The following is a 24,627-nucleotide window of genomic DNA, read 5'->3' on the forward strand; positions in this document are numbered from 1 at the left end:
TGGGAAAATCTATTACATTTAGAACTAGTCAACGGGACATGTCATTCCAGTTGCATGCAAAGCATCACAAGAGGAGCCAGTCAAATACACATCAACTTCTCTGCAGCAGACCTGCTGGCTGTGTGGTCTTTTTCCTCATCCACGTCATAGGACTTCTTCACAGCTTGCTTGATCTTGAGGCAGGTGGAGAGTGAAGCTGCAGCTGTGGGAAACTTGACAAAGGTTATTCTGCCTGGGAGATCTCTTCCAGGCTGGTTTAAACAGTAAGCTGAGGAGGGTGACATGCAGATCTTCTTGTGCCTTTCAGCACAGCCTTCTTGGCCTTTTGTCTATTTTGCTCTGATTTGAGTGTTAGGAACTCAAATCACTACAGTATTCTTTGTCTTTACTACAATATTTGTACAATATTTGTAAACATCCCATCTGTATTTCTAACAGCAGTTTACCAGCCCATTAACGTGAAGTGCAGGCACTGCTTTATCACCCTGCAGGAGACAGTTCCAAGAGACTGCCAGATCCTTGGCTATACTCTCAGAAGTACGATTCACTGAGGGAATATATTTGTGATTTGTCCACATTAACAGAACACTGTAAATCAAACTTTCAGCTCTTTAATTTTTAGAATCATCATGTCACTCCTTTTTTAGCTTTCAGACATTTTATTTTACTAGGATATCAAACATCAAAACTATTGCTAGTAGTACTCTAAAAATTTAAGCTAACTTAAGCCAAATATAGTGGTATACACTTAAGAGTCTTAGTTACTTGGGAAGTTCAGATGGAAGGATTGCCTGAGTCCATGAGTTTCTGACCAGACCAGGGACACAGGGAGACCTCATATCCAAAAATAAAAAGAAAAGAAAGAAAGAAAAAATTAATCTAATTTCTTAGGTTATTCCCATGAAACAGTAGCACAGAGAAAGAGAACTGAATATAATTAAATATATATTTGATTATTTCTAGTTAAAATATAAAATGATTGGTCAGCATTACTTCCAATCCTAAACTTTAAAACTTATCAATTTTTCACTGCAAAGCAATAGAAGGAAATACTCTTTAAATGATAGACTATGTCAGTTTCTCAAAATTTTTATCTTCACAGATAGATTATGAGAATCTTACTCTTATAAACTGGTAGCAATTTTACATTATTTGAGTCTCTCAAATGGCCTTGTACCACTTGGGGTACAAGACCATGTTCACTAAATGCTAACTGTTTGAGATATGAAATTAAATAACTTCATCATTATTCAAAGTACATGAATGAAGTCACGAATTGGTATCAAAATACTTTAGATACAACCAGAGATATGAAAAATCATGCTGTATATGTGTAATAAGAATTGTAATGCATTGCGCTATCATTTATTTAAAAAAAATTAATAAAAAAAAGAAGACATTAAGTTTACAAATACATTAAATTTGAAAGTATGGTCATCTCATAAGAAATTATGGAAATTAAAACTAAAATTAAAATTAAAACTAGATATAATTCACATCCATAAGGCTAGCAAAAAATTATAAAATATGAAAATATAGTATTGGCAAGAATGTCAAGTAATAGTAAATCTCATACAATGCTGGGAGAAGTAGGTAGCAGTGCAACCACCTGGAGCAATTTGACATTACCTAGTAAAGATGAGGATATGTATGCCCTTCAACCTAGCACTTGGAAAGATATAGTCCTCTACACTTCTGCACAAAAAAGATATAAACCATAATGATCATTTCAGTATTGCCTGTGGCAGCAAAAACAGAAAGTTAACTAACTAGAAGCATAAAATGGAAACACAAACACAAAAATCTAAGATACACCAACAGGAAAACAGACTATATAACTAACATGAATATACTATAAGATAATGTTCAATGAAGGAAAACACGTTACAGAAGAATAGGAAGTTTAAAAATAATTATATAGAAATTTATGTACAAACACATATAAAATATTTTTGAAAACTCTGAATGGGAATAAGAAAGACTCATTTCAGAATAGTAGTTGCTTCTAGGTAGGAAGATACAAAAATGAGACCAACGCACTGAATACAGGGTCTCAAATATAACTGTGATGTATTATTGATATTTTTTAAAAAGTTGAGAAAAAAGATTTTAGTATGATAAATAAATATCACAAAAAAGCCATTTTCTTTAATGGAAAAGATGTTTAGCTTAAACTACAAGAAAGTTTGTACTTATAATTATTACCTTTTTTTCATCTTCTTTTATTTTACCTTTTATTTCTATGAAACTTAAAAAAAATCCCATATCACAATCACAGATGATTGGGGAAAGGATTAGATTATAGGCCAGAAAACCTCAGAGACATTCAAATTGTATCCAACCTTACAGAGATATTCCTCCCTTAAGATTATGTATAGTTGTCAAATCCTAGGTTGCTAACCTCATCCCACTCAAAAATAGAAAGATGGAAGTGTTAATTTGAAAGAGACTAGCAAATAGTATACTCTTTGGATATTCTTATTGTGGAGGGTATTTTTCACATGTGGATGCAGAACTGTATATTACATATGCCCAATAATATGTTATTAAAAACTTTCTCCAATAACTAAAGAGGGCAAATGAGTTTTAAACATCAGATATTTAGTCAGTGAACTGCTTGAAACAGCTTGATTCTTTACAGCAAATCTGGTTATCTTTTCCTCAACATTTAAACTATTTATATATTAGATTTATATTAATATTATATTATTATCACTTTCTTTTTAAAATTGTTAGAATGCTATTTCTCTCAAAACCTATCTTATTTCAAAGTAAAAGACACACTTCCCATCAATTCTTCACATTGTATACTAAAGAATAACTCTTAGCTATGATTTTATGATAATCCTTATTTTTCAGTATTTTTTTCAAAACCAAATCAAGATCAGAGGCATGTTACTATCCACTCTTCATAGAAAATGAAGCAATGAGTGGCTGGACATTAGGTATAATCTTATTTACTCACATGGCAGTATCATTTTTGCAGAATGAAAGAAGAAAATGAAAAGAAAAACTCCATAGGTACCTCATCATTTCTGATTCAAAACAACTCTGCAGTCTACAACCCCACAAAAATCTAAGTATCACTTAGGTTTCCACTGACCTACATAAGCATTGGTCAAGATTTTTCATTCCACACATGTGACAAGAACTATGGAAAAAAAGAACTCGTAGGTGGTGTTGCTCAGCTGTAAAGTGAAATACACTCTTTTTAAGAGAACTTAAAGCATGAATACATGAGGAGAACTGATAGTTCAACATAGGTCCAACAGAGACATCTGTTAAGGAATAGCACCAAAGAGTTTCTGCTGCTTTTGCCTTGATCAAAATATTTTCCAATAATTTTGTGATCTGGTTTTATAAACCTAGTTTCTTGGTAATCTGCTAAGAAATGTTAAAATTATCAATATTGCTTCTGTAATTCTGTTCTTTTCTCTATCTTTAGTGACCAAATTCTTCAACATAAAAGAGATTGTTTTGCAGTTCTGGAAAATATAACTAGATTATCAGAAAGGTTTCTTGGCATTATCTAAAAATGCACAGAAGTTCAACTGGCTTAGGCCACCAGACACTAGCAATAAATGGATTTTTTATTTAAGATGTCAATTACTGAATATTTTTTTACAATTTCATAAATAGGAGTACTTACGCAAAATCACTATCCTACCACTGTGAATTACATCATTTATAACTTTAATGCAGCTGTCCTCTGTTACTTAACAATGTAATTCTAAGTTGTAACAGTCTTGTCTTTATTTTCATTACAGGTTTTACCACCCAGGAAATCACTTCTGAACCACTGGGCCATTTTTGTGAGGATGGAATATTATGTAACAAAGTAAAACCACAGCCGGGCTCAGTAGCCCACACCTGTAATCCCAGTCATTTGGGAGGCTGAGACAGGAGGATCTTGAGTTCAAAGCCAGTCTTGGCAAAAGTGAGATGCTAAGAACTCAGTGAGACCCTGTCTCTATATAAAAAATACAAAATAGGGCTGGGGATGTGGCTCAGTGGTTGAGTACACTTGAGTGTAATCTCTAGTACCACACAACACACACACACACAAAAGTAAAACCACAGAAAATGTAAATTAATAAACAATACACAATGCCAGGCATGGTGGTGCACAACTATAATCCTAGTGGCTAGAGAGCTGAGGCAGAAGAATGGCAAGTTCAAAGTCAGCCTCAGCAACTTAGTGAGGCCCTGTTTCAAAATTCAAAATAAAAAAAGGATGGGGATGTGACTTAGTGGTTAAGCACCCCTGGGTTCAATCTCTTGTACCAAAATTAATTAATTAATTAAAATAAACAATACACAAGAGAAAAAATGTTAGCAGAGATGAACTGCATGCTAGTGACTCTGAACTAAGCCAGATTAACACACACTTTGCCATCTGTGCATAAACTAATGTGTCCACATTTCAAAAGTAGTGGAATTTATGAGAAATTACGATTATACACTTGAAATTTATTAACTATGAACAAAACCATTTTACTGTGTTAGTTTTCCTTCAATGTTACTACATTGCTTAAAAGAACCCCAGGGATCACTAGTACGGGTCCTGGGTCATTCTCAAAAAAACACAAATACATGAGGTGGGACTCATACTTTGAAGAGGAAGTTATAAATATAATATCTATCTCAAACACTTTTTAAACTTTGAAAACTCATCAAATTGGATCCCATTAATTTAATATACATGACACAAATAATATGACCATATTAGTGAATAATTTTGAAGACAATTAACAATTCCAAAGACCAAACTGTTTTTAAGAACTTTAGATTTTAGAAGTTTTAAACTGATGACACCTCAAATTTAGATTCTCTTCCTCCCCACCCCCCAGTACTGGAGACTGTACCCAGGACCTCATGTATGAGGTGTTCTATCACTGAGCTACATCTCCAGTCCAAACCTAGATTCATTTATCTATTATTGATTTTGGCAAAAGCAGGCAATAGTCCTTATAAATATATTATGCATGAAGAGGATGAAAGAGGGGATAGCTAAGTTCAGATAGAACCAGAACAAGAGTTAACAAAATACTTCTGAAGGTGTGATTAAAATGAATTCTTAAGTATCTTCTTATCTGCCTTTTAGTATGCACACCTGACATGGAGGCATATTTTACTATTTTTTTCTTTACCAAGAGAACTTCCCTGACAATGCTAGGGAAAACAAGTGAATTGCCCTTCATTCCATTATTTAATTTTTAGATATGACCAACTGGGAGATGTTACTGAGCAGACAGGTAAGGCCAAATGAATGTTCTTTAATGATGAGAACTAATCAAACCTTGATCTGTTTTTCTCCTCAAAACTTAATAGAAAGCAACTCTATGAACATAAATGCAACTGTTTAAAAACAACAATGTATACTGGTTATAATTAGTGAATCTCAATTGTTCTTTTGCTATTATTTTCACAGGTTAAGGAAAACAAAATTGTATCATGCCTGAATGGACATGACGAATGCATGATTATGCATGTGTGGAAATATCGCAGTGAATTCCATTAATATGTGCAATTAATATATGCTAGCAATTATAATAAAAAATCACATCATTCTTTACATGCTTGTTTTAAAAAAGCAACACTTATCAGCAAAGATTAGCAGAAATTATTTAATTTCAGAAATTATTTAACATCAACAAGTAAATCTTTTAGTTAAATAAAAGCAGATAAATAAAGCAACATTCACTTCATGTTCAAATGTTTCAACAACTAAAACTGCTCTAAAGCGTTCTCTGCAACCCCTTGTTAAAGACAGAGTGGGAGATCACATTATTATGTATCCCAGCTAGAAGTTCTAAATGTCACTAAAAATCACTCAGTTTGCCAAAGTAATCCATGGCTTAATCCAGGAAAAAAAAAAACAAAATCTAGGTGGGCTATGGAGAGAACACCTGGGTACTGTTAGTAGTCTGTGTGTTTCAAATGGGTGAGAAAATTCCCACTGTGGTCCCACTGTGGCTTCAGCCCAGTAAAAGATAACACCTTTGGGTAATGCATCAGCCTAGGAGGATGCCTTGTTGTCACTCACACAAATGCCTCATTAGCTGAAAGACTGGTAATGTAGAAGAGATTTTCTCCCAGAAGAAATCCATAATAATTATCTCACATTCACTGCAAAAGAAGAATCCAGGAAACTTTTCATGTTCTCACTGAGCAGAAATATCAGTGCTATGAAAAGTTATATTGGTTGTCAAATTTAAAAGGAATCTCAGGAAAGTACAGAGACAGTTCTCTAAAGGGACATAAAAATATACTTGAGTTATCTGGCACTAAGCCAAATGGGAAGGAAGTTTTGATATCACAAATCTGTATTTTAAAATGTAGTGTTAGAATTATAGCAGATGTAGTTAAACATGCCATACTAAAAACTTTCTTTTATTTATCTATTTATCTATCTACCTATTTATCTATTTATTTATTTATTTATTTTTGGTAACAGAGATCAAACCCAGGGACACTTAACTGAGTTCCATCCCCCACCCTTTTCATTTTTTATTTTGAGAGAGGATCTCACTAGGAGCTTGGAGCCTCACTAAGTTGCTGAGGCTGGCTCTGAATTTTCAATCCTCCTGCCTCAGTCTCCCAAGCTGCTGGGATTATAGGTACACCACTGTACCTGGCATAAAAATTTCTTCTCTCTGTTCTGGGACTCCAAAAGTCTTATCACATTTGCTTATGTGACTATGATCCTACTCTGTTTTAATACAAATCAATCAATCTATCTATCTATCTATATAATAATATATATGTGTATGTGAAATATATATACATATATATATAATTTCACTATATAAAAACAGTATACATGGCCTAACAATAAATTATTTGCTTCATTTTTAAAATATGAAAATGCACATCTGAGAAAGTTTTCCCATTGAAGTAATGAATGAAGTAACAAGAAACAACTTTGGTTTACCAGGATAATTCCCATTCTAACTGCTCTTTTCTCTCCCCATGTGGTTTTGTATTTTCATTCTTTAAAGAAATATTCCTGTCTTTTACTGTGAGTAATCTGAAAGGCAAGTGCTATGAGAAAAAAGAAGAGCTAAGTGAAGCAATAAAAGAAAACTCACCTGTTATCATATTAACTCAAAACTAGATTTTAAACTAAGAAGCCTGAATACTTCAAAATATGATACAAAGTTTTATTCTTCTCAATTAAAATAGATAAATTCCTTTCATGTGGAATATGCATTACAATAAAGTCTATCTAAGTATTCCAAAATCCAAAAATCTCTGAAATCTTAAACACTTCTATTTCCAAACTTTTTGGGTAAAGGGGACTCAATCTGCAGTAGATATTTTTCAAACAACTATTTATTTGTGAACATTATGTTTTATATCATGTTTTTTCTTCAAATATGTATGAAATGTAGTATTGTACTTAACTTAATAGAAGAATTCAGATAACTGACTTTACAGAACTTTATGTATTAATAATAAACTCACATTCTAATTACATGCTAAAATTAATTACCTTTTGTAGACTGGTAGGATTTAGCTGAGTTTTGTCTATTATTTTCACAGCAACCTAGAAAAGAGAATCATTAAGCTGTATTTGAGAATATATATTTTAATGAATAAAAACTTACAAAGAAAATGTCTTTTGTTTCATTCCTAACTATGCATTATTTAGTTCTATTTGAGTATTCATGATATTGGTAGTTTTGTAAACTTGTCTGTCTTAGAATATATTCCATTGACCTGTCTTTTAACATATCTGATCCTGTGTCAACGAAATTAAGCCTTTGCTATTTATTCCAAGTTTTCTCTTTTACTGTAAAAATCACCCCTGTATCTTAATTGTTTCCTCATGATCTCAATAAGCAACAAATATAGGGGGATAACTTATAAACATGTAGTAATTAAAATATTATGTGAATAAAATGATTACATGGATACAGAGATTAGCTATGCAAGCCTTCTTATAGCAAAAAGGCAAAATGGATTTAAATATCACTGAGGGCTCTATCTGGTATAACCTGTATGTAAACAGCTCTTAGGGTTGGAATGAACTAAATTAAATGGAAAATGACAATAAAAGTATACATAAAGTGAAAATATTAAAGTAATTTTGTAGTTGAGACTTTTAAAAATAATGTCCTAGTCAGATCTAGTAAACATCACATAATACGATCGTGAGCTATTTATTTAAATGAAGTCTTTAACCCAAACATACAGACATAAATATAAAATGTACAATGTGCAAATATATAAATTTTTACCACACAAGCACAGATTATTTAAAACACAAGGGATTTTAGAAATCCAATTCTCTTATCACCGAGAAAACCACCTGTATAGCAACATTCATTTACTGGGGTCTCTAAACAAAAACTAGTGGGGAATTTTCTACTATTTACACTTAGCTTACCTTAAGCTAAGAGCTTATTTTAGCCTTGTTCCTGAGATTAGTAGCAATGGTAATCAGAAATGTTTATAGAAAACATATAATAAAAGACGGAAGGCCGAAAGTTGCTCATTTGCAGCACATCTGATTTACAAGAGATGTTAATATGTAGGGATGAATCTTTCCTAAATGCTAAAAGATCAAATTTTATGCCATGATATAGATCAGTTTACTAATGTTCCATTCACACATAATAAATCACATGTTGCAATTGTCATTTATTCCTCAACATCAACTATTAAGAAAGCTCTTTCACAACACTCTGGAGAAGTCCAGGCAAATATTTAAAGGCATCATAAAAACTTACCTCTCTACCAGTTAGAACATGTCTTGCCAATTTCACTTTGGCAAAATTCCCCTTCCCTATTGTTTTTTGTAAACGGTAATTTCCAATGTGAGGCTGTTCATCTGCTGCTGATGTAATGGAGTTTCTACACCGGGGGATGTTCTGTCTGCTACTTGATTTGGTAGGCTGGATGTGTGGTTCCGTATATCCATCCACAGATGTATGCTAAGAAAAAGGTTATAAGATTTCATCATTAATTAAATTATATTATAAAAGGGCAATTAAAAAGACTACAAATAATTTTCATTAACGATTATTCCTCAAGAAAATATACTGTGCATACAATTTAAAGTTGAGCATTCTATTCACAATTCCTCCTTGACTTCAACTCCTTTTACTGGTAAGTTCAGCCATTTAAAATAAAATGAGTATATACTTTTATTTATTCACTTTATTATTTTTACTGTGCTAGGGGGTCAAATCCAGGGCCTTGTGTATGCTAGAAAACTGCTCTATCACTGAGCCATATCTCTGGCCTTTACATGCTTTGAATGAAAAATGTAAATGGGTACGTAGCCAGACACTCAACAGACCATTACTGCTATACAGGGTATTGCCCTTTTACATTGAATGACAGCATAGACCAGGACTGCTCCATTAGAAGGACAGAATGTCTTTACTACCAAAACAAAACAAGCTCATGATATAGAATATTTGGCTAAACTAGCCCAGCCTCTCAGACTAGCCACTTTATGTTCTCTCTTACATTTCTTGCGAATATAACTTGACCAATTGACCAAATGGGTGCCTGCTATAAGTATACTGCCTAGCCTCCTCGCCCAGCTCACCATGTTCATGGTGAGGTATCTATATTCTTACCCAGGTTCATGGTTCAAGATTCTCTGCATTCCTCCTTAACATTGTTCTTGACACAAAGATGTCACTTTGTCTCACAGTCTCATGACAGCATATGACTTCAGTGGATAGCTGATCCTGCTCAGTTGGGGGCTCAGTACCTGGACTCTCAGTTCAAGCTGCCTAACCATATCTTTTCCTAGCTCTGATTATTTATGCTGCTAATTTTGTCTGCTTTATGACATACATAAAAGCTATTGCAAATATAATCACACATGATAAACATAATGTTTTTCTCTGACTTTTTAAAAAATAGCTGCAGATGCACCAGGAATGTGGATCAGTGATAGAGCATTTTGCCTGGCATACATGAGGCCCTGGATTCAATCTCCAGCACCAAAAATAAATAAATAAATAAAATAAAAATAATTGCAGTATGACAAATTAACAAAAGAAGGGTCATCTTTTATGTGCAAAGTAATTCAGATTCATGTTGTCCTAACCTATATAAGAAAACGTTTCTCTAAAATATTCTGAGTTTATTGTAAATGAGTTAGTTTTCCTCATATCCTTCTCAGAGGATTTGTTACTGGTACACAGAAATGCTTTTGATTTATGGGTGTTGATTTTATATCCTGCAACTATGCTAAATTAATTTACTAGTTCTAGAAGTTTTCTGGTAGAGCTTTTTGGGTCTTCTAGGTACAGAATCATATCGTCAGCAAATAGTACTAATTTAAGTTCTTCTTTTCCTATATGTATCCCTTTAATTTCTTTCGTCTAATTGCTCTAGTCAGTGTTTAAAAAACTATGTTGAATAGAAGTGGTGAAAGAGGCATCCCTGTCTTGTTCCAATAACCTCAAAAAAAAAAAAATTAAGATACTTGGGAATCAGCTTAATGAAAGAGGTGAAAGATCTATACAATGAAAATTACAGAATCCTAAAGAAAGAAATCAAAGATCTACCTTGCTCTTGGATAGGCAGAATTAATATTATCAAAATGACCATACTACCAAAAGCACTATACAGATTTAATGCAATTCTGACCAAAATCCCAATGACATTCCTCATAGAAACAGAAAAAGCAATCATGAAAATCATCTGGAAAAATAAAAGACCCAGAATAGTTAAAGAAATCCTTAGCAGGAAGAGTGAAGCAGGTGGCATCACTCTACCAGACCTTAGACTATACTACAGAGCAACAGTAACAAAACAGCATGGTATTGGCACCAAAACAGACTGGTAGACCAATGGTACAAGATAAAGGACACAGAGACTAACCCACAAAATTACAATTATCTTATATGAGACAAAGGTGCCAAAAACCTGCATTGGAAAAAAGATAGTATCTTCAACAAATGATGCTGGGAAAAATGGAAATCCATATGCAACAAAATGAAATTAAACCCATATCTCTCACCATGCACAAAACTCAACTCAAAGTGGATCAAGGGCCTGGGAATTAAATCAGAGACTCTGCGTCTACTAGAAAAAAAGTAGGCCCTAATCTTCATCATGTGGGTTAGGTCCCAACTTCTTTAATTAAGACTCCTATAGCACAAGAATTAAAATCAAGAATCAATAAATGGATGAAATCAAACTAAAAAGTTTCTTCTCAGCAAAAGACACAATCTATACGGTGAACAGAAAGCCTACATCCTGGGAGCAAATTTTTACCCCTCACACATTAGATAGAGCACTAATCCCTAGGGTTCATAAAGAACTCAAAAAGCTAAACACCAAAAAAAAAAAAAAAAAAAAAAAAAAAAAAAACCCAAATAACCCAATCAACAGATGGGCCTAGGACCTGAACAGATGCTTCACAGAAGAGAATATACAACCAATCTACAAATATATGAAAAAATGTTCATCTTCTCTAGCAATTAGAGAAATGCAAGTCAAAACTACTCTAAGATGTCATCTCACTCCAGTCAGAATGACAGCTATTATGAAGACAAACAACAATAAGTGTTGGCGAAAATGTGTGGAAAAAAGGTATACTCATACACTGCTGATGGGACTGCAAATTGGTGCAGCCAATAAGGAAAGCAATATAGAAATTCCTTGGAAATTTGGGAATGAAAACACCATTTGATCCAGCTATCCCTCTCCTCGGTTTATACCCAAAAGACTTAAAACCAGCATACTACAGGGATACAGCCACATCAATGTTTATAGCAGCACAATTCACAATCGCTAAACTGTGGAGCCAACCTAGATTCCCTTCAGTGGATGAATGGATTAAAAAAATGTGGCATATATACATAATGGAATTTTACTCAGCAATAAAAGAGAATAAAATCATGACATTTGCAGGTAAATGGATGAAGCTGAAGAAGATAATGCTAAGTGAAGTTAGCCAATCCCCCCCCAAAAAAACAAATGCTGAATGTTTTCTCTGATATAAGGAGGCTGACTCATAGTGGGGTATGGAGGTGGAGCATGGGAGGCATAGATGAATTCTAGATAGGGCAGAGGGGTACGATGGAAATGGAGGGGGCAGGGGGTTAGCAATGATGGTGGAATGTGATAGACATCATTATCCAAAGTACATGTATGAAGACATGAATTGGTGTCAACATACTTTATACACAATCAGAGATATGAAAAAATGTGCTGTATCTGTATAATAAGAATTGTAATGCATTGTGCTGTCATTTATTTTTTTAAAAAATCAATAAAAAAGAAAAAAAAGGTGATTCAGAGTCAAAAAATAAAAATAAAAAATAAATATTTTGAGCAGAAGTTTCTCTTTTTCCTTGCTTTTTTCATTGGTACATTATAGGTACACAATAATAGTTGGATTCATTTTGCCACATTTGTATATGTATGCAACATTACTGGCTCAATCTCTTTCCCAGTACCTTCCCTTCCTCCCTTTCCCTGATCCACTTACTCTGCTGATCTCCCTTCTATAATAATTATTATTTTAATCAGTGCATTTCATATATATGTGTGTAAACATATATATATATATACCTATATAGTATACATACAATTATACACACACACACACACACACACACACACACACACGATTCATTGTGATATATTTGTACATAGACATAGCATAATTTGGTAGATTCTGCTGAATAGAAATCTCTTAAAAGCAAAACTAAGAATGATTCTATTTACCAGCCTTGTGCAAAGCATGATTCATACTCATTTTCTATTATTACTTCCTGATTTTTTATAAATAATTGTTTTTCATTCAGTTCAAGATTACAGATATTCTTCTGAGTCTTATATATAACTCTGGTCTCTGGCCTCCTTCTGAATTAGAGGCCCTTTTGGTGCACTCTTACAGTGACCTGTTTCTATGTAAATAACATCCATCACACTGTACCATCATTATATATTTACGGGTCTGTCACTGGCACTCTACCATGAACAATTCTAGAGCAAGGATATTTTCTTTTCATCTCTGTGTGCTCACCACATTGAAAGTGCCAGATACACAGGAAGAATTCAATAAATCAACAGTTCTCAAAGTATTATCCTGGACCAGCATCATCTGGGCACTTATCAGAAATGCAAATGCTCCAGTCCTGTTCCAGGTCTATTGAATAATAAACTCTATGGGTAGGTTGCAACAATTTGTGTTTCAACAAGTGTCTTCTGATACATACCAAAGTTTGAGAACTGTTACAATAAATCATATGAAAATGTTATTTAGTGTCTCTTAGAGACTCTTCTATTAACTGGGCACAAACAAGATTTTAACTCCATTCAATTCTAAGAGTTAGCAGACTGCTATATTTCCCACAAATGGTCTCTGTCTGAACTTGTTCTACAGAGAATGCTGACTTGTCCATCCTTCAATTCAATATGAATATTCCTCTTTCATGAAGCTTTTTGTCCTTTCACAAAAAAGTTTATTCCTCTCTTCTGTTGCTACTTTTATATCCAGTAAATATTTCCACAATTGGAATTATCACACCATCTTGTAAATATCTATCCATAGTCTATTTTTTAAAAATTTTAAATAATTATTACTATCATTATCAGCAGCAGCAGCAGAGGCAGCAGCATTTTTCACTACTGAGGTTTGTCCCCAACTCTTTACAGTTTCTGAGAACTTTTCTTTGGAGGTGCTGTGGCTTGAATTCAGGGTATCATGCGTGCTAGACAAGTACTTTACTATTGAGTCAGATTCTTTGCCCTTATTTTTTATTTTGAGACAGGGACTCGATAAATTGCCGAAGTTGCCTCAAACTTGTAATCCTCCTGCCTCAATCTCCCCAATTTCTGGGATTATGGGCATGTGCCACCATGCCTGGCTGTCCCAGATTTCTTTTTGCTATAGATCCAAAGCTCCCAAATCCGAATAATTTAACATAGTGTTAGGGACAAAAAAGGCACCAATACACATTAACTGTATTGCAGGGGTTTAATATGAGACCTCATACTCTTGACTTTTAAGAAATGATTCCTTGTTGCTCAGATCTATGATGTGTATAAGAAGAGTAATAGTTAAAATATTTGAGATGTACCTGGCTCCTAAAGGCAGTTGTAGGCTAGATCCTGATGCTAAACCAAACTAACAGATTTGATTAATTCCAAGTTTCTGCACCCCTTCCTATGTTAATTTTCCAGTGCCCTCCCACTGAAGGTGGGGAATAATTCCCAGTCTTTGGATTCATGTCAACAGAATAAACTGGATGTAGCAGTTTATAAAAGACCCAAGCAAGTCTTCAAGTGATATGTGTCAACTTACTCTCATAAAATTCTGCATCACCGTAAGAAGAACTTACCCAGGATGACACCAAAGTAAGATGAGACATACATGGAATAGAACCACTCCCAGCTAAGCCCAGATCAAATCAACTGACATCAGATGACCCTCAGACTCATAAGAAATCATAAATGACTGTTAGATTAAGCTATTGAGTGTTAGGAAGATTTGTTACACAGCAATTTTGGATGATACACAAACCCATTATTGACTGTTTGACTGGTTATTGATTGATTCATTGGTTGACTGACTGCAGAGCTGAGAAATGAACCCAGGTCCTTCAGCATATTAAGTACTCTTTACCAAACTACATCCCTAGCCCCTATCACCATTTTTAATTTAGGAGGTGAACATAAGGGAAAATACTTATAAAATATTCTTATCAAACATATTCAAATTCTAGCAGAGTCTGAGGAGAGGGGCAGTGTAATCAATTCCCTAAGAAGAAACCCTCCGTCATAGGTATGTAAGTTGGAGAGGGGACTGTTTTGTATCCCAAATACAGTATAACAGAGGAATCAGCAAAAGATTTTGGAGAATTTACTACCCATGGGTCTACAGGCTATAGTTGAACAACTTCTGGTGCAACACATCACATTTTGGAATACAGGCTTTAAATTGTCCAGTTGATTTTTCTTTTTTAAAAGATCTAGCTCTCGACATTAAATGTGATGATTTTATGATCTTATATAGATCATAAATACATAAAACATAGAATATACTGACTTAAATTAAAAATTGCCTTAAATAACATATTAAAGAATATATTATCTTAAATAAGTCTTTTTTTATATTTGAATCAGATGGAGTATAATTTCTCATTTTTCTGAGTGTACAAATTGCAGAATCACATTGGTAAAGCAGTCATGTATATACACACAGCAATAAAAATGCCTATTTCACTCTAATATCCTTCCTTCCCCCCATCCCCTCCCCACCCCTCCCATCACTTCTCTCTACCCAATCTATGGTGACACTATTCTCTCTCTCTCTTTTTTTTCCTCTCTCAAGCTCTGAAAGAAATGCATATCAGTCAAGAATTCTGCAATTTGTATTTGGGGTAAAAATGGAAATGCATAACTCACTTGAATCAAATGTATGAAAGATGAAAAAAATAAAAATAATTTAAAAAGAATTCTACACCCAACAAAATTAAGCTTCAGAACTGATAAAATATAAACCTTCCATGATAAGCAAAGGTTAAAAGAACTCACAACTATAAACCCAGCACTACAAAACACATTCAATATGATATTTCATGAAGAAGAAGTGAAAAATAAAAGTAAAAACCAGCAATGGGAGGAATTACATTAAAATAACAAGTGAATCAATGAAGAAACAAATTCAAATTAAAAACCAGAAATACATCAAAATAACAGAAAATACGAATCATATCTCAATAATAACATGGAATCTAAATGGCTTAAACTCATCAATCAAAAGACATAGCCTGGCAGTTGGATTAAAAAACAAGAGCTAACAATATGCTGTCTCCAAGAGACTCACCACATAGGCAAAGACATTCACAGACTAAGGGCAAAAGGATGGGGGAAAAGACATCATTCACCTGGATCTCGTAAACAAGCAAGGGTTTCTATCCTCATGTCAGATAAAGTGGACTTTAGACCAAAGTTAATCAGAAGGAACAAAGAAGGACATTTCATACAGCTTAGGGGAATCATATATACACAAGACATAACAATTGTAAACATTTATGCCTCAAACAATGCAGCATCTATGTACATCAAACAAATCCTTCTCAATTTCGAGAAGCAAACAGACCACAACACAATAATACTGGGTTACTTTAACACACCTCTTTCACCCTTGGATGGATCCTCCAAAGAAAAACTAAATAAAGAAGCTATGTAAATAAAAAGTACAAATAATAATTTAGACTTAACAGAGATATACAGAATATTTCATCCATCAATGACTGAATACATTTTCGTCTGAGCAGCACATATATCCTTCTCTAAAATAGACCATATCTTATGCCAGAAAACAACTCTTAGCAAATACAGAGAGAGAGAGAGAGAGAGAGAGAGAGAGAGAGAGAGAAGGGGGGGAGGGAATACCTTGAATCCTATCAGATCATAATGGAATGAAATTAGAAATCAACAAAAAAATAAAAAAATAAAAGCTATTCTATTCCTGGAAACTAAAGGATACATTACTGAATGAGGAATGGATAGCAGAAGAACTCAGGGATGAAATGAAAAAAAAAAATACTGAGAGGTAAATAAGACTAGCAATACAACATTTCAAAATCTCTGGGACACTACGAAGGCAACATTAAGAGGAAAGTTTGTTGCATTGAGCCATTCATTAAAAGAAGAAAGTCAACAAATAATAACTGAATATTACATCTCAAAGCCCTAGAAAAAGAGCAAACCAACACCAAAAGCAGTAGAAGACAGGAAATAACTAAAATCAGAGCTAAAAAAATGAAATAACCCAATCAACAAATGGGCCAAGGACCTGAACAGACACTTCTCAGAAGAGGACATACAATCAATCAACAAATATATGAAAAAATGCTCATCATCTCTAGCAAGCAGAGAAATGCAAATTAAAACTAAGATACCATCTCACTCCAGTAAGAATGGCAGTCACGATGAAGACAAACAAGAACAAGTGCTGTCGAGGATGGGCGGGGTGGGAATTACACTCATACACTGCTGGTGGGACTGCTGGTGGAAAGAGACCCTCATTGTTGTACAAAATACATGTATGAAGATGTGAGAAAAAAAGAAAAAGAATAGTGTTACCCTAGATTAGGTAGAGAAATGATGGGAGGGGAGGGTTGGGGTTGGGGAGATAGGAAGGATAGTAGAATGAAACAGACATTATTATTACTGTGTGTATATATGTGACTGTATGACCAATGTGATTCTGCAACCTACATACTCAGAAAAATGAGAAATTATATCCCATCTGATTCAAATGTATGATATGTCAAGATCATTGTACTGTCATGTGTAACTAAGTAAAACAAAGAAAAAGAAAAAAGAAAAAAAAATTAGAGATAAAATACATGAAATTGAAACAAAAGAAACAATCCAAAAAAAAAAATACTAACAAAAGTTGGTTATTTGAAAAAAAAAAAATCAATAAAATTGATAAACCCTTAGCCAAGCTAATGAAGAGACAAACAGAGAAAACTCAAATTACTAAAATTTGTAATGAATAAGGAAATATCACAATGGACACTACTGAAACACAGACGATAATCAGAACCTATTTTAAAAATTTATACTGTAATAAAACAGAAAATTTTGAAGACATCGACAAATTTCTAGAGACACAGGACCTACACAACTGAATCAGGAAGACATATAAAAATTTAAGAGATTAATTTTAAGCAATGAAATTGAAGACACCAACAGAAGCCTACCAAGAAAGAAAAGCCCAGGACCAGGCGGATTCTCAGCTGAGTTCTACCAAACCTTCAAAGAAGAACTAACACCAACCCTCCTCAAATTATTCCATGAAACAGAAAAGGAGGAAACCCTTCCAAACTCATTCTATGACACTAGTATCACCCTAATACCAGACAAAGACACATCAAGGAAAGAAAATTTCAGACTAATATCCCTTATAAACATAGATACAAAAATTCTTAATAAAATCCTAGCAAATTACGTACAAAAACATATTAAAAAGATAGTGCACAATGATCAAGTGGGTTCATCCCATGGATACAAGGTTGATTCAACATACAGAAATTAATAAACAATTTATCACATCAACAGATTTAAAAGACAAAGATTAACATGATTAGATGCAGGAAAAGCATTTGACAAAATACCGCATCCATCCATGTTCAAAATACTAGAAAAAATTAGGGATAGTAGGAATATACCTCTTGTAAAAGCTATATATGCTAAACCCAAGGTCAATATCATCCTAAATGGAGAAAAATTGAAAGCGTTCCCTCTAAAAACTGAAACAAGACAGGAATGCCCTCTTTCACCACTTTTATTCAATATAGTCCTGGAAACTCTAGCCAGAACAATTAAACAGATAAAACAAATTAAAGGGATACAAATAGGAAAAGAAGAACTCAAGCTAACCCTACTTGCTGATGACATGATTCTATACTTTAGAAGACTCAAAATTCTGCCAGAAAACTTCTACAACTCATAAATGAATTTAGCAAAGTAGCATGATATAAAATTAACATATATAAATCAATTGTGTTCCTATCCATCAGTAATGAATCAACTGAAAGAGAAATTAGATAAACTATTCCATTAACAATAGCCTCAAAGAAGATAAGAATAATATTTGGGAATCGATCTTACAAAAAAGGTGAAAGACCTCCACAATGAAAAGTACAGAACACTAAATAAAGAAATTTAGAATATGGAAAGATCTCCCACGTTCTTGGACAGGCAGAATTAATATTGTCAAACTAGTCATACTACCAAAAGCATCATACAGATTTAATGGAATTCCTATTAATGTTCTAATGACCTTCTTCATATAAAAAAACGGTCATGAAATTCATCTGGAAAAATAAGAGACCCAGTATAGCCAAAGCTATCCTCAGCAAGAAAAGTAAAGCAGGAGACATTGCAATACCAGACCTTAAATAATACTACATAATAGCTATAGTAACAAAAACAACATGGTATTGGCACCAAAACAGACATGAAGACCAATGGTACAGAATAGAAGACACATAGACAAACCCACAAAAATGTAGTTATCTCATCCTAGACAAAGGTGCCATAAATACACATTAGAGAAAAGATAGCCTCTTCAACAAATGTTACTGGGGAAACTGGAAATTCATATGCAACAAAATGAAATTAGACCGTTATCTCTCACCCTGCACAAAACTCAACTTTAAGTGGATCAAGGACCTAGGCATTAGACCAGAGACCCTGAGCCTGCTAGAAGAAAAATTAGACCCATCTCCATTATCTTAGCTTAGGTACCAATTTCTGCAACAAGACTCTGAAAGAAGTAAAGCCAAGAATCAATAAATGTGATTGTATTAAACTAAAAAGCTTCTTCACAGCAAAGGAAACAATCAAGAATATGAAGAGAGAACTTACCAGAATGAGAGAAAATCTTTGCCACCTGCACCTCAGAGCATTAATCGCAAGGATATATCAAAAACTAAAAAAGTTTAACACCAAAACCAAAAAACAAGACAAAAACAAACAAATAAACAAACAAACCCAATCAAATGGGCAAAGGAACTCAACAGATACTTCACAGAAGAAGAAATATGAAGTATTTCAAGTGTATAATAAATGTTTAATATCACAAGCAATTAGAGAAATGCAAATTAAAACTACACTAAGATTTCGTCTCACTCCATTTAGAATGGCAATTATCAAGAATACAAGTAACAATAAATGAGGATGTGGGGGAAAAGGTACACTCATATATTACTGGCGGAACTGCAAATTGGTGCAACCACTGTGGAAAGCAGTATGGAGATTTCTCAGAAAACTTAGAATGGAAACACCATTTGACCCAGTTATCCCACTCCTTGGCATATATCCAAAGGACTTAAAATTGACATAGTAACACAGCCACATCAATATTCACAGCAACTGAATTCACAATAGCTAAGTTAAGGAACTAATCCGAGTGCCCTTCAATAGATGACTGGATCAAGAAAATTTGGTACATATACACAATGGAATGTTACTCAGCCATAAGGAAGAATGAAATTATGGCATTTGCTGGTAAATGGATGGAAATGAAGGCTATCATGCTAAATAAAATAAACCAAATCCCCCAAAACCAAAGGCCAAATGTTCTTTCTGGTATGTGGGGCGGTGGAGGGGGGATTGGAGGTTCATTGGATTAGACGGGGAGTGAGGAATGGAGAGGGGGTGGGAATGGGAAAGACAGTAGAATGAATTGGACATAACTTTCCAATGTTCATATATGAATACAAGAGCAGCATAACTCCACATCATGTATGACCATAAGAATGGGAAGTTATACTCCATGTATATGTCAAAATACATTCTACTGTCATTTATAACTAAGAAGAATTTTTAAAATTAAAAAAAAAAGAAATCAGAATATATAACCATTTGGTGGGAGTACCGGGTATTGAACTCGGGCACTCAACCACTGAGCCACATCCCCAGAAGCCCTATTTTGTATTTTATTTGGAGATAGGGTCTCACTGAATTAAGCACCTTGCTTTTGCTGAGGCTGGCTTTGAACTCTTGATCCTACTGCCTCAGCCTCCCAAGCCACTGGAATTATAGGAATGCATCGCTGTGCCTGGTATAACCACACATTTTATATTATATATTTCTGATTATAAGACAACCTATTAAAATGAACATTTCAAAAAATCTATCTTTTCTCCACTTAGGAGAACATCTTTCCTTGAAAGGACTCCAAAGAACAGTTTAAGATAGTTGATCTTACTCCTTCCTAATCAATAGCTTAATTCTCAAGTAGAAAATCTGGCAAGACGACAAATTCAGCTCAGACTAGATTAAACAGTGAATTTAATTAGAACTATCCAAACCCTAAGGTTGTTAGATAGAAGAAATTGTGTTAGCTTAATTATAGCAGTTCTCTTGAGTTTTATTTTCTACCTTTAACTGAAAATAAATTCAAAATCCTGTCATTCTTTCTTCAAGTCATCTACTCAATCCAACAGACCTTGATTTCATTTTTTCTGTAGCGGTGGCAACGTGGTCCTAAAGCTTGCCTTGCGTATGCCATGTAGTCAAAGTAATCAGAGATGATAGTTTCAAGCACTCTTTTACACTGCATCCCATGTATTACCAGACTCCAATTCCTAAATAAGAACAAATGTTTTCCTGTCTATAACACTAACTGAAATGATCTTCTACTCACTTGCTGTGCATCCTTGGACAAACTTAACTTTTATGTGACTACTTCCTTATCTATATAATGGAGCTAATAAATAAAGCCTATCTCTTTACCTCAGAACTATCTCAGGTTGTTCTGAGGATTATATACAATAAGGTATGTAAAGGTGCTTAGAATAGTACATGGTAAGCAAACCAAAATAAGTGTTAATTTAAAAAAATCTTTTAATTAAAACTACACAAATAAATAATGAGACAAAAATAACCCACCTCCTAGCGTAGGTAACCAAACCCATTTCCTTGAATGTCTGTTGCCTGCAACAACTTCTGTATCCGACAGGTTTCTGGTCAGCACTTTTCCCCCTCATTTTGTTTCTTTTCTTTTTTTGATAGTACTGGGGATTGAACTCAGAGCCTTAAGCAGGCTAGACAAGGGTCTATGGCTAAGCTATATGCTCAGTCCTTCAATAGGTTTCTAGTATATAAATAATGGAAACTAATTTAGGCTAACTCAAATAGAAATAAAAATTTTTTAAGTCTAAGCTAGTTGAAAATAATTCTGAAGGATGAAGACAAGAATGTGCAAGTAACCAAAATAAAATAATTATACTTGGTAATAAAGGCTAAAGTGAAATAAACTAAGGTGATAAGGTGACCTGACAGAGTGACTGGAAGTAAGAAAAGCTGAAGTGAGTGCTACTTTAGACAGAATGGATTTAACAGATGCAAACTGAGCTGGATCTAAAAGACGACAGGACCTACATACCTAAAAAAGGGGCTGTAGCTTAGTGGCACAGTGTATGCCTAGCACGTGTGAGGCACTGGGTTTGGTCCTTAGCACCATATAAAAATAAATAAATACAATAAAGGCATTTTGTCCATCTACAACTACAAAAATATTAAATAATAAAAAAATACTCAGGCAGTAAAAGTAATAATCCCAAGGTTTTAAAGAGGAAATAATACCTTCCAGGCAAATTTCCTTAGTTACATAATGAAGATATTCCCTGAGACCCAAAGAGCCACCCAATCCAACTTATTTGTCTTTATCAATTTTATTTTTATTATTATTTTGTTTTTATTATAATGGTGAAGAGGATTAAAAATATACAATACTTTTCATAAAAAAGATATGCTTGGTAAGTTCAAAGAATATAAATACATAAGTAAATAGTGAATTAAACAGCTAAGCTCTACCTCTTGGAAATTCAGTTGTCTGAAAGGAAAACCTACACATTTATATTATATCATTCAAACGGTTTTCAGTTACAAATATGAATCCCTGCAGTGATCACACTAAGTCATATTTAAAAGGCAATGAAAGGTGCTGTTTCTCTAGCAAACAGATAAAGAATAAGTAACAAACTAATTAACCATTAAACAAACAATAAAGAAGCAAAAAATATGTTAAATGTAAGCCCTATCTCATCCTGAGTGTTTCTCTTACTTGAAACAAGCAAACTTTTTATATCAAGAGAGTCTGGCTTGGACTAGAATTTATGCTGCTTTCAAAATTTTTTTCCTCTGTAAGAACAGCAATATCTTAGTTATCAAATTATACTAAAAATTATCAGTTTTCCTATGAAGTACTAGGAACTGTATTACATGCTTTTAATTTTCAAAATAACTCTGTCAAGAAGCATGCCGTGATGGCACCATTTCACAGAGGAGGAAAATGTGGGCTCAGAGAGGTTATATACTATTGGGTTCTGACTCTTCTGGTAGTTATGCCCAGTTCTGTGTGAATATCACCTAAAATGCATATTTGGTATGTAGGAGTGGGTTGTATTCCTTAAGGAATTCATATTTTGTCTTGCACCCTTAAGGAATTCATATATTGTCCTGGGTTAAAAATGTCAAAATAAAAAATGAAATGAAAAACTACTGGATTTATAACTTTATGCTATTCTTACTATTAATAATAGTATCATGATCATACAGAAAGACACCAACTTCCAAGTATAATATGTCTGGGAAGGACACACTAGTAACATATTAAAAGCAAAAACAAGAATAGGCATTTGTTTTATTTAAATCACATTGGAAGTAGAGCCAGCCAAAAAACTAGAATTTTGTTGGAATACAGATGGTGGTCCTATTTTTTTTTCTTTTTTAAAATAAGATGGATTAACCTGTCAATGCAAGAAAAAGAAAATTTCATTGGGTGTTTTAATCTAGCTCAGTTATTTCTGATCTTGTTATTTAAAGTCAGAAAGTAGGGGACTACAAGTTTCAAAGCAACTAAGAATAATTTATATAATCAAAGAAAACCAGGTACCTTCCAAGTCAATCAGGATCTAAGCATCCACAATTTTGCTGACTGTATTCACAGCACATGTAAATATACCTCAAAATTGAGCTCCAATTTTAATTGCTAAACATGAATCCTCCCACAAATTCATAGCATGCTTGGTTTTTATCTAGGTAAAGAACAGTTCTTCCATATGTTGTCTCACTAACGTGGCTAAGGTATATTTCATTTTATTATTTTCACTACACATCAACTGTTGTCAAGACAGATATTAAAAGGAATAAGCACTTTATCTTTCCATGTGCAGCGTTAGAAACAGCTGAGTAAGAAGAGCTCTCCTATTCGGCACTCACAATGGAGTGAATTAAAAGTCCTGAGTTAAAAGGTTAATTCAATGTAACACCAAACTTCTCACTTCATCTTATTATTTGAACTCCACCTTCTATCTCACTGTTCAGTAATTCATTTACTCATTTAATGAATAAAAATTTACTTTGACTTACTGTGTGCAATACACTGATTCATATACTAGAAAAATGAGAGAAAACAAAAGGTCCTTGTGTACTCATGGAATTTCTATTTTAGCAGAGGAGGGTAAAAGGAGAAAAGGATGATAAATATATTCACAACTAGAGGCTGCGACAAGAAAAAAGAAATCAGTCAGAGTAAGGGATTGGAAGGTGAGAGCTGTCATGGATGAGATGACATCTCACAAGATACCTGAGTAAAATAATGTAGCTAGGATTATGAGTTGAAAAAGCAGGGGAAAATGGAGCAGTAGAGATACTAATTTATATATATATATATATATATATATATATATATATATATATTTTTTTTTTTTTTTTTTTTTTTTTGGCTAAAGGAAGCACTTCAAACTCACTTTTCCCTTTGAAACATCCAAGTTGCAAAAATAAAATTGCATTTATTTATATTCTCTTCCCAGATGTGCATGTACTTGTACATACCAAAAACCTACTCATCTTGTTCCTTTGATGTTACTTCAACTTGGAAGTACCCAGTATCTCACCAAGGAAGACCAAATAAGGCGCCAGAGGATAAGGAAGACTACTGATTCTCAAAATGGATTTAGATTTTCCTCCTTGTGAAAATCTTTTGGTACCCCTAAAAAGATGATACTGCCCAGAAGAGATACTAACATGGGAAAGAAAACACTCCCCAAGTTATCAGTGAACAGATATAGCTCATCATCCTGTTTCACAGTGCCATCATACCAATTACACAAA

The 24,627-nt window shown here is 33.7% G+C and overlaps 1 protein-coding gene across 5 annotated transcripts in view; it reads right to left on the reverse strand.

Annotated features, from left to right (window-relative positions):
* Mark1 (microtubule affinity regulating kinase 1) overlaps window positions 1-24,627 on the reverse strand; it is a 141,832-nt gene that overhangs the window by 51,892 nt on the left and 65,313 nt on the right. For 4 of the 5 annotated variants that reach the window (XR_013088499.1, XM_076832477.1, XM_076832476.1 and 1 more), the window contains exons 2-3: window positions 8,736-8,939; window positions 7,496-7,549 (exon numbers count right to left, since the gene is read on the reverse strand). Coding sequence is in view for 3 of the 5 variants with exons in the window: in XM_076832477.1 (XP_076688592.1) it covers window positions 7,496-7,549; window positions 8,736-8,939 (258 nt within the window). In the remaining 2 variants the exon portion in view is untranslated. Of the gene's footprint in view, window positions 1-7,495; window positions 7,550-8,735; window positions 8,940-24,627 lie in introns of those variants that run through there. The other variant, XM_076832478.2, reaches the window with a different exon arrangement.

This window comes from Callospermophilus lateralis, chromosome 13 (assembly GCF_048772815.1).
Source record: "Callospermophilus lateralis isolate mCalLat2 chromosome 13, mCalLat2.hap1, whole genome shotgun sequence".
NCBI lineage: Eukaryota > Metazoa > Chordata > Mammalia > Rodentia > Sciuridae > Callospermophilus > Callospermophilus lateralis.